The sequence below is a fragment of the Pecten maximus genome, chromosome 1 (genome assembly GCF_902652985.1).
Source record: "Pecten maximus chromosome 1, xPecMax1.1, whole genome shotgun sequence".
Lineage (NCBI taxonomy): Eukaryota > Metazoa > Mollusca > Bivalvia > Pectinida > Pectinidae > Pecten > Pecten maximus.
The window spans coordinates 37,324,632-37,336,880 of NC_047015.1; the positions used below are offsets into that span (position 1 = coordinate 37,324,632).

The 12,249-nt window shown below is 35.4% G+C and overlaps 1 protein-coding gene across 1 annotated transcript; it reads left to right on the plus strand.

Moving 5' to 3' along the window:
- Positions 1–2,481: 2,481 nt before the first annotated feature.
- LOC117332342 (L-threonine dehydratase catabolic TdcB-like) lies at positions 2,482–11,245 on the plus strand. Its single transcript, XM_033891231.1, has 3 exons — positions 2,482–3,644; positions 9,549–9,897; positions 10,371–11,245. The coding sequence occupies exons 1-3, from the start codon at positions 3,525–3,527 to the stop codon at positions 10,868–10,870; spliced, it is 969 nt and encodes a 322-aa protein (XP_033747122.1). The 5' UTR covers positions 2,482–3,524; the 3' UTR covers positions 10,871–11,245.
- The last annotated feature ends 1,004 nt before the right edge of the window (positions 11,246–12,249 follow it).

Here is a 12,249-nt window from a genome sequence, read left to right on the forward strand (position 1 = left end):
TGTTTATTGCATTACCGATAGACACCTCATATATTTAAGCATTATACACCATTCTTTTCCGTGGTATGGTCCTATAACACGTAATAGAATACTGCTTAGTGCTTATATCTACATTTTTCGTATTTTTAACATTCGTATTTTCGTTTGCATGTAATTTTTAAATTCGTTTTTTTCTTCAACAAGTAGAACAGCCGATTGAACTGCACATGGAATTTTGTCTCGTGACTTTCCATGCAAAAATGTAGTGTGTTAATTTAATCAATCAATATTTGCAACTCACATGTTATCTTATTTTCTGTCACATGATGAGAAATATTTTGCCACGCTTACTAAAGAAATCAAGTTAGCAAGCTAATTATCAATATATACAGTAATTTTGATATTACTACGTCCGACTTGTGGTCTCATAACACGGAACTGGCCTTGGTAGTGTTATATAGGCACAATGCGGAGCAAATGTAAATACTGTACATGTATATCAAACCATCCGTCAATATTGACTAAGATATCAAACATTTAATTATAAAAACTAAGATAATGCATTCTGATAATAAAAGTGACTGTACTGAATAAAAGACTCTCATTTTATATGTGCATTATAAAAAAACTATCGACAACACTGACCGACACGTTACTCTCTTCGTTAATCCATATCATTACCATGTTATAGTGTCAAAATTCACTATATGTGTTTATAGATCGCCATGACAGCAGATTTTTTACTTCATGATTACATATTTTTTTATTTGCACATCTAACAACGTGAATTTAATCAAAGCATCAATGGGTCGCCATCATATCAATTATCAGTAATAAACCATCTGTGTGTAACAGGTATTACACCATTGAAAAATATAACAAAGATCAATTTGTTGGTACCAAACACTCAATATCATCAATATTTATCAATATCGCATACATTTTAATCAGACGAGTATCACATTATCACGGACAAAACGCCATAGGTTAACACAATAGAGAAACGAGTACATGTACCTGTTTATAGAATAAACAAACCAGTGTTGCTAACTTGCTGACAATTATTAAAATAAAAAAATCCAGAAAATGATTGTAGACATTCTATCGTTCTGACGGTCGCTTTAATACGTTTTCTCTTCGTTTCCCTTCTCTAACCGGTCATTTGACTTTGAACAGAGTCCGTGACCTTGAATTTCGAAGGTAAAGGTCAACGATTGTATATCATTTTGAAGCTAGTCTTTCAAGCTATAGACGTGTCAATTATTACGTCTGAAGGTATCAGAGTGTTGGGAGAAAACATTTAAAGTGTGATTTTAAGATTATTTTGAATTTTGGCGGGAAAACGGGTTTTCAAAGTGACGTTTCTGCATTATTTTTTATGTTTGACCTTCAAACATTGCAAATATTTTCATAAGAGCATTTTCTCTTCAAGATATTATAAAAAATAACGTTTTTAAAAGAATTTGAAATTATTGATTTTTTTTATCATTTGACCACTGTGACCTTAAACGAAGGTAAAGGCCAATGAAAAGCAATAACGTGTGTAGACACAAGTACATGCTTTCGATGAGCAAAAGGTCAAAGGTGCATGTGTAGAGATAAAAGATTAGCAGAAAACTAAATGCAATTTTAGGGTAATTTTGAAGGTAAAGAATAAAAGCATCGACCAATGGGGTGGTGTTTCCCCTTGAACCAAGTTCCTACAGAAAATGGGTGTTCGAGGTTTCTTTGGAATTGATTGAGGAATGGACATTTGGAATACGTTCTTCAATTTTACAGAAAATGTTAGGTCTTTAGATTTGGAAAACAAATGTATGCATTCCTATTTAGAATAGAATGCGCTGTAATCAAGTTAGGTGTAAGGGATTCCCTATAGCGGGTGGTTCTTAGTATATTGTTTATATCTGTATAAAGGGAGATCATTCTCACATATAACGTTTCGTGTGGGGTAATGATTGGAACCATATTATGTAAGTACTGTCACTTTGGACGACAAGCTATCCACAGTTCAAATCTTCATTGCCTGTACCTTGTGATTTATTTATTTGTCTTATTTCTATTTATAATCATGATAATGCATTTTTTTCGAAGTGCTATATTCCATATTTTTTCATCAGATGACCACAAATTTTTACATTCCAACTCAGTGGATCATGCTCTTTCATTTGCTATGAAAAACAATACTCAGTTAGTGACTTTTACTTCTGACCTAATTTTGAACCCATAGCAAGGTCATGACCTTGACACATTCTCTGATAACATGGCATGGGAAAAGATAGCCCCGACCATGATCTACATGACACACTGAGCGTTCATAAATAGAAAGATCGCGTATGAAGTCACCAAAATGTTAAGGTGTACTTCAGCTCCCATGTCTCTATTATATACTAAAATATGACCGTTTTATCTGTTTTCGTTTTTGATAAGAGTGTTTACAAGAGGTGTAAAGAATTATAAGAAGAATTTTCATCTGAAATGGAACTCCCCAATTGAATAGAATAGTAAACCCATGTACGTTCTGCATAGAAATCAGTAAGTATTCTAGGTCCATATGTTGTGTATAAAGCGACGGTCGGTAGTGTTATATAAACTCATTGTGCAAGAGATAACGCATACAGGTACAAACAAACCTCGAACACATGTGGGGAAAAAATGTCTCATGTACTGTATGTTATCTTGTGTATACATGGCAAATTTAACCTAAAACAAACAGCAAAACACACATTTATATCATCCATTATTACGGCGTCTACATCCAAACATTATCGCAAGTTATTTTAAGGTTAACCCCTGCTAATGTCTTCTGTAATATTTTCTTCACTTTGAAATAAAAGCAGTAGCGACTATTTTCATCAGCACACTGTGTCGTTTTAAATAAGATGTTTGAAGTGAATAAATGTATTCTTCATTCCCAAGTGATACAATGTAAAAAATGCTGTTGATTTAACTAAGTTCGGGGATTAGTGATTGTTTGTATATTTTTTTTTAGACTTTTAAGAGGATTATTCTGAATTAAGTACCATTAACCGATTAAATAGTGTAAACGACGTGCAAGGTGAAGACTCGTATTCTTCATACACATAACGTGTTGTTTTAAGGAACCTTGGTACAGTTGGATACAAATCCAGTCCCTTGGCATAGTAATTATACTAGTAACTTGTCATCTTATTGACTGCCTTTACAAAGATCGGCGTTAACATCTAAAACAACGTTCCAAAGCTGAACGACGTTACCATTCTCTAAACTTGGTTTGTAATACCGCCATTTTGACGGCTTAACATTAATGGTTCTGTCCTTCTCCAAAAATAGAATTTGAAAGAATTCTAAGTAATCCGAGATGGCTGTTCAGGTATTTATTGTCAAAATGTCCTGACATTAGGCTTTTGTGGTGGACCAAATTGCATACGGTTATGTGCATCATATCCATCAACTCAAGTACTTTAATTCGTCCAATCAGATTCCTTGATTTGTAACGCCTTATTCGTGCCACCATATAAACATGTTATCACAACAACGTCGGCCACCTATCAAACGTGGAAAGGACCATGGATTATACGACACACAACATATCCCTGGGGGATATCGAAGAGGCACGACAGAGATTGGACGGGAAAGTGCACAAAAGTCCACTCGTGTCGCTGAACTATCAGGTGCCCAATGTTAACGTAGGTGTATTTTCTTCTGTTTGTTAGTTACACATATATCCAGGTACACGTACAGTAAATATATACACACACATTCTTGACCATGAAAGTTTATTTGAGACCGCGAGTTGACACTCACATTGTTTATAGGTACCGTAGCGCGAAAACCCCCGGCGAACACAACAACCGTGTCACAGTTCCGGAGTCACTCGGCAATGCCCTCAGTGGTAGCGTCGGGCACTCGCTACAATGTCCGAGTTTTGAATAGTTTAGTATACGTGGGCCGTCGAGATCATCACAAAACAACACCGTCTCCCAGTTTCAGACTCTTGTATTCAGTATCGGCAACATGTACAACAGTTACACAGTTTAAGGTAATCCCTCTCAAACATATCCAGCACAATCCAACATAGCAACACCTAGGCACCTCGAATTCGAGCTCCCCGAGCTCTCTCTCACTCTTCCTTATATACTCAAGTCTGTCGGGCAACGATTGCCCGATCGGGCAAACGTGTCCTGAACTGACCTTCTGACATAACTTGACCAAATCCTGTCGGAGCAGTCGGGTAAACTGTCGGAGCAGGCGGTCCGTTGACCTAGATATGTGGATACACATACACGTAAACATTTAGATGGTAATTAGGGATATGTATACGATGACCATAGGTAATATAGACAGAGGACCTATAAAGAACCCCCAGAGTGATCTCCCGAAGCCATGGGGCAATAAATCCCAAACAGTGTCAAACGTAGACCAGTAGCCACGGATCAAGGTAATTAAAGCGTTCTCAGTGAATGACCGGTGTATTACGCTGCCTAAAATCTCACGGTCATCATGTACATAATTAAGTACAGAATTCAAAAGTGTTGCCTTTAAGACTTTGCTCTCGCACTGGTTATCGGTCCCCCTTTATAACTCACCGATTATGACGTCATACCTGCGAGGACCATGTATAATTGATACAAAATCCTAAGGATCAATCCTTAAGCTAGGTGAAAACACTTAAATTTGGAGTAGATATTTGGATCTTACTACAAAATAGCATTTTGCGGAAAGATAACTATGCTAACCTATATATTGAAGAGTCTGATGAAGATGATTATTGCATTTTAAATCAACACAATTCATAATGACACTAAGTGGGCGATTTAACATAAACTTTAAATTAACATTTAGTTTTGAACAGTGATATACGTCTTTCATCATGAATATTTCAACGAATCATCAATTTCAATTAATATAACCAGATTTCCATCTGAAGGCTTAATAGAAATTCCGAAGAAATGATTAACTGCGAGGGTCACCTGTAAAATATATCATGCATAATGAAGCTACACTTGCGGTACATTTCTCTAAAACAGAGAATACCGACACAGTAAGGAAGTCATAATAACTCAAATTCGAAAACACGCGAGGAAATAAGAACAAAAGCTATCGATTTTCATGGCGACCCTTGAAAAAGTAAAAGGACAAGAAGACCAGGTACTCTGGTGAAGTAAGCGTCATCTGTTCATGGGCAGCACCCGTCGTTTCAAATCTAGGTCGAACCCATTTTATAATTGGCATATAAATAACTCACTACAACAGAAACGTTAGAAAGATGACTGGGGTGACAAGATTTATAAACGGGCGCACAAAGGAGTGATGAAATCATTTTGTTTTCCATGGACATGATATTGGCAACAACCATTGCGTGTTGTTTAGCATCATTTCATAGTACTTAATAATGTTACAATAAGATTCATAGATTCATTTCAAAATTACTAACAATCCACCTAGCCATTTTTATAGAAGACCAATTTTGGCTCTACTATATCTTCAACTTGTTTCAAAGACGAAAATATCGTGTGTATCTTTGGAATTTTGGGGAAATACACTAAATGCATAGAATTCTACACAACGACGTAGATGTGCGACCATCATTTAAGGGAAATCCAAACCTAAAAAAATGTAGCAGAAAATGGATAAGGACGTATGAAACGCATGGAGAGCTAAAAGAAGTAAAAACACACGTAACACAAATCATCAGTATAAAACCAAACAAGCGAGAAATCTCAAATTTAAGCAATAAAGCTACAACAGATCCATATCTAGTGTACATCAATATATAATTGCGTGCATACGCAGACGTTATCACTATAAAAAGCAACTCGACTCACCATATACGTAAAAGAATTCCTTGTTAATAATAGATTAGCTTTCATTCTTGAATGCTTAGGTGAAACCGCGTGAGCAAAGATATTGATAAGGACTCCTAGGTACCAACACTTTAAGTCTTTATCAACACTGACGTGTCCTGGAAGTACATAACAGTTGTGTATGGTGCAGTTTAATTAATGTTGGCTATATTGTATTGTATCTACATATGTAATTCTCTAAAACGTCCTCATACCTGGTATATTGTATTGTATCTACATATGTAATTCTCTAAAACGTCCTCATACCTGGTATATTGTATTGTATCTACATATGTAATTCTCTAAAACGTCCTCATACCTGGTATATTGTATTGTATCTACATATGTAATTCTCTAAAAATCCTCAACCTAGTATAATTGGTTGTATCTACATTGTATTCCTAAAAAAGTCGTCACCTGGTAAGAGTAATTGGTATTCATATGTAATTCTCAAAAACGTCTATGCCTGGTAATATTGTTGTATTCATTACATATGTAATTCTCTCAATGAACAACGTCCTCACTGGTATATTGTATTGTACTACAATGTAATTCTAATCGGTAACGCTTGTTTTGATTAGTCGAAAATTTCATGCATGAAGGGTGGTAATTTCGAATCACCGCTAGAGGGCCAGAACTGACGCCTATTTCTGCCAAGGGTTCGTGGAGTGTAACGTAATCAGAAGCCTTGGCTAGCGAAGATGAGGTGAACCGCGTGGGCAAAGATATTGATAAGGACTCCTAGGTACCAACACTTTAAGTCTTTATCAACACTGACGTGTCCTGGAAGGACATAACAGTTGTGTATGATGCAGTTTGATTAATGTTGGCTATTACCGATATACGGTATTGTATTGTATCTACATATGTAATTCTCTAAAACGTCCTCATACCTGGTATATTGTATTGTATCTACATATGTAATTCTCTAAAACGTCCTCATACCTGGTATATTGTATTGTATCTACATATGTAATTCTCTAAAAAGTCCTGATACCTGGTATATTGTGTGGCGTTATAACAATCAAAACACTCTAAGCACATTACTTAAACACTATTCATACAACAACTGGCAATACCTTTAAATCCACTGAAAGTAACGTCACATAAAGCAGCAGTTTACCAACATTACCAATTAGGAGAGGAAATACAAAGAGTCAAAGTAGGTCAACACTGCATACTTTTAGGTGTCCTAATGGCGACGAGATAAGCGAAATCAAAATATTACAAATTACTGTTGTAGCTCTATCAAGTATCAACGATCGATGATGTAATTATATCCTTTAGAAACTCAGAGACTAAACGGGAAAATGGTATAGTTTCAATATTAGTGAATTCCAGTTCCGATATGGCGGATAAAAAGAATAAGCTTAATATCAAATTAACTTACAATGTTTAAAAACAGATTATTATTCTTACTTGTTTAACAAAGAAAATGTTATGTGATATAGATCATTAGTGTATGTAATCCTATCAGGAGAAATTATGATAATCTACATTGAGATCCGTTTTGGAATTCATTCAGCTCTTTGAAACATAAATATTATAATATAAAAAAGCAGACGATACCAATCGATCTAAGCTACAAGAATATGATACCGGGTCACGCAACATAACATTAATATACTGTATGACAGCATGACAGCAACGTCACCGTGAGTGCTTATGAACCAGACTCTTCCACGCACCTGTCACACATTGTATACTTCATTCACCCAAGGAGTATAGTATAGTATAGTTTATTCAACTTGAAGCCTTACGGCTCATAAGTATAACATAGAAGCATCAACATACACATATATACAATACGTAACTAATTGTTATAGAGGATGAACAAAACAGTAGGCGTGATAGGGAGTGATATCTAAAATGTTGTTTTTAACAAATTAACGAATTTCTATTTATGATGGACGGGTATCCATCTACTTTTAGGCTAATTTACCATTCCCTATCACATGGTCACAATTCGGAATAAGAAATCCGTTAGAAACGATGACATTTATTCTTTCTTCTACGAACCAATTATTCTACTGTCCACTTATGGTCAAGTGTTTCAAAGGTGGAGTGTTTCCTGAGCTTCACTGTTGAAATTTTGATGACCTATATCTTATGACGTATTATGTAAGTTATGGTCAGACACGAAGTCCAGCACTCAATCGTTTATTAAGCTATGAAATCAGAATAAGAACATTGATAAAGTATATATTTACCTGTAATAGAAGTCCAAACACGCTGTAACATAATATATTGAAAAGTGATTCTCCAGCAAATCACTTTAGATTAAGGTGACCAATTCACATACATATTTTGTACTATTTGATCATATTTATTTATTAATTTTTACCAGTGATATATCAAAAATTATTCATTCTATAAAGTGATATTTTTCACTAGTGAAAAATATCACTTTTGCTGATTTGACCAATCAAATTAATGATTAGAAAATACCAAAATAATTGACCAATCAGAAAGCCCGACATATATGTCAGCACCTGGACATGGGTACACGTATGCAAACTTTCGCTATAGGCCTAGTAAGCAACCGGGTAGGTTTTTCGTTGATAAAAAATGTAATAAACAGAATATCTAACAGTGTCTTCAGTAAAACCAAATATATTTCACTCGTGCGGCTAATATTTTGATATTTTTCAATTGTGCTGCGCACTCGTGAAAAATATCAAAATATTAGCCCCACTCGTGAAATATATTTGACATTACTGAAGACACTGTTAGATATCCTCTATTTATCCATCTATTTAGTTCAATATATAACGTCGCAATCAAACTATCTATTGTCGTAGCAAAAAACACATTTGACACTTTTGACTGTCTAGTCAAAAGTACCAAATGCATTTCCGCTAAATCGCACTTAAATTCACTATTATCCTATCATATTGGTAGTGTGGAAGATCCTAAAGTCGGTATTTTTGCGAGGTTTTGTCTTACTTTATAATCGGTAGATCGAATTCCTTAAAATTTAAGTGGGATTTAGTTCTCCTGTTGATGTAAATATTAAGTGATCACGCTACAGCGAAACGAAAAACTATTGAGAGCCAAGCAATCACATTATAAAGAGTCGTTTTGATCGTTGTGTAACTATGTCATATAAAGTGTGATGGGATACTAGAGAACGACGATATAACGAGCTAACAAGTCATTTTATGATTTTTCTATTCAAATAATTTATTAACTTTAGACATATTACATAATTTACAAATAGTAAGCATGAAATTTGGGTTCTCAAAGATTTGCTGGAGTTTTGCTTAGATTAACTATGTAGATACTGAGTTTGATTAACATCACATAATACTTATTTAGTAGCTTTCAAACATGAGTGTTAAATATTCTCGAATTCAGAAGCTGAATGACAAGAAATGTTTTTAAACATATTTCAGCTCGAACAAAATTACACTATCTGTCTCATTTCCTTTACAATATGTATTTTGAGTTAAACATTCTTAGGGATATCTTTCATAATTTGCTGTATGCTGTTGCATAGAAAATGACCTATATATCAAGGATTGTTTCATATATGAAGTCTTTATAATAACAAACTGAGCTATGGAGTGGAGTAATCATAACACGATATTGTATTGTAATAATGTGAAATTGAGTCTTCCGATCAAATACTTAGGCATTCTCGAGGGAACATATACTTATAATAAATAAACATTGAGGAAAAAAGTAAATATCATACAAAATAAAGCGTATATCAAACATGGTTTAATTATATTAGATATTTTACAGATTTATCTGAAATTGGAAAACCTCCAACCAATTGGATCATTCAAATTACGTGGAGCCTGCAATGCCTTAGGTAAACTGACAGATGACCAACTTAAAGATGGTGTTTATACTGCCAGTGCCGGGAACTTCGCCCAGGGATTAGCCTGGAATACCCAGAAGCTAGGGATACCGTGTAATGTTATTGTGCCTGATCACGCTCCCGCCACTAAACTCGCCGCCATAGAGAGACTGGGTGGCGAGATTGTCAAGGTTCCATTCAGTGAATGGTGGAAAGTTTTAGAGACTCATAAGTTCGATGGGATGCCAGGAACATTTGTACACCCTGTGTCTGATCCGTCTGTCATAGCAGGTAAAAAAATAACATCAATATTATCATTGTAGTGCATGCAAGCCTAAGGATATTCACATTTTCTAATATTCACCTTCAGCTTTGGCTGCGATATTGTCAGAAAATTACCAGACCAACATACATGCAGCCTGAATTATTCTTAATGAGATGTACATGTATATTGTATATATTAAACAGGTCTATATATATATATATCTCCATGTAACAGACTGATATGCGTCTAGGGTCCCAGATATTCATGAAAGTGTATGCACTTTCTTCAGACACAATTGTATCTTAATATCAACTATTTCATTTTATGTTTGAGACTGTCGGAAGACACATACATGTATCATTTTATCAAACATAAAATTACTGTCACATTGGAAATCGTGCCATGATAATGGTATTACCATGTCTGTTAAAACTTTTAAGCAATTATGTTCCAGCGTACTTAACATTGAAAAGATTCTAACCCTTACCTATTTTTACAGGAAATGGAACTATTGGTTTAGAAATTTTAGAAAGTGTACCAGATGTTGATGCCATCATCGCTCCCTATGGAGGAGGAGGTTTGTCGTGTGGAATTGCTTCCGCTGTCAAGGCACTTAAACCGGATGTAAAAGTCTACGCATGCGAAGTTGACACGGCCGCCCCACTGAAGGCATCCATGATAGAGAATCGACCGGTTCCGTTTGATTACAAGGCTTCCTTTATTGATGGCATGGGAGGGAAATCGGTTTTAACAGAGATGTGGCCGCTAGCTAGCAGACTTCTCGACGATTCCATCGTTGTTAGTCTACAGGAAGTTGTGGATGCTTTGAAATTGATGGCTGAAAGAAATCATGTGATCGCAGAAGGAGCAGGTGCAGCCCCTCTAGCTGCAGCCCTGACAGGAAAGGCGGGAAAAGGCAACATCGTGTGTGTGGTATCTGGGGGCAACATTGACACCGACAAATTGACAACAATATTACAGGGAGACATACCCAAGTGATGCCACCAGGCAGTACAGATTCCTCGAGCAATCTCATGAGATGTGTGATGATAGATTGAGAAAGTAATCATAATATCATGAAACGGATCTCCAACCTAGATGGTTATATAATTTAATCTTGCTTGTAACAAGCATATCTGTCCATATCGTGAAAAACGACGTCGACGTGTTTACGTCGATGTTAATTGGCCGATACAGCGGCGTAAACATGTCTAAGAGAAAAGAGTCCATCAATAAAGCGGGTTTTATAGGGATTATGTACAATAGATTGACTTATAAGGATCAACTTAATTTTATGTTACGATATGGATCATTAACATAAATATATATTCAGATGCATGTCACAAAACGAAATAAAGATAACGACTTAAAGTACATCACGCTTTCTATATACAGACACACATAGTATTGACTGGTGGATAGATGAAAGCTGGTATGATTTCCGACACATGCGACCAAAACGAACGTTCTTTCGTTTCCATTACTTCACGGCACTAAATGGCATACAAAAATAACTATTGCAGCTGTTTTAGTATTACAAAATTCGTAATAGATTCCACAAGGTGAGTCTGACAACATATAATTTAAAATGACATAGGTATGAATGTATATAGAATTGATTAAGATATCGATTGATACCACAGTCACTTCAGGGTTAGGTATTACACCACCAAATCTTTTAATGGGCTTGTACAATGATTAAATAACGACTGCAGTGTAAAGTTGACGAAGTAGACCCACGGCAGTATATATGGCTAATTTTACTGATGATGGTGCATACAAATAACTTTTTTTAGCTCATTAGTTATAAACTTTATAATCATATGATAACATGTCGGTATGACAATATTGGACATACTGAATATCACACCACCGTTGTAACACAATTGCTTTGCTGTGTTACATTCGTATGGTCTTTTTGTGATAACGGTCACAATGATCATGATTGAGAATAGGAGAACGGGATATATATTTAATTGGTGCAAGATGTATATTGGAAACACAAAAATGACCAGCTTACTACTGCTAACATTTAGTGCTGTCGTTAACCTTTTGACCCCATCATGAATATACTACAAGAAAAACAAAGACACTTGCAAAACAATAGAATTAGAATGTCTGATTTGCATCGTTTAAATTATTATGAAGATATTTGTGTCTGTTAGAAGACTGTTGTGGAATGTCTGTTGGCGTTCTTGCAAAATCCATGTTCAAATGAAGTGATAACACAAAAAAAAAAGCGCGAATAGAAAGGAACATCAAATTCCCAGGTGATTCGGGCATCAGACTTATTACGGTTTTTCAACAAACCCAATGCTCTGTGATTACAACTCTTAGTCTCGTAGCTGCTGAGATCAACAAAATTCTACAAATCCATG

Bases quoted from the DNA above. Each gene is read 5' to 3' on its own strand.
- LOC117332342 (XM_033891231.1), top strand. From the start codon at position 3,525: ATGGATTATACGACACACAACATATCCCTGGGGGATATCGAAGAGGCA. The intron at 3,645-9,548 runs GTAGGTGTATTT...GATATTTTACAG, and splicing joins ATCAGGTGCCCAATGTTAAC to ATTTATCTGAAATTGGAAAA. The intron at 9,898-10,370 runs GTAAAAAAATAA...CTATTTTTACAG, and splicing joins TGATCCGTCTGTCATAGCAG to GAAATGGAACTATTGGTTTA.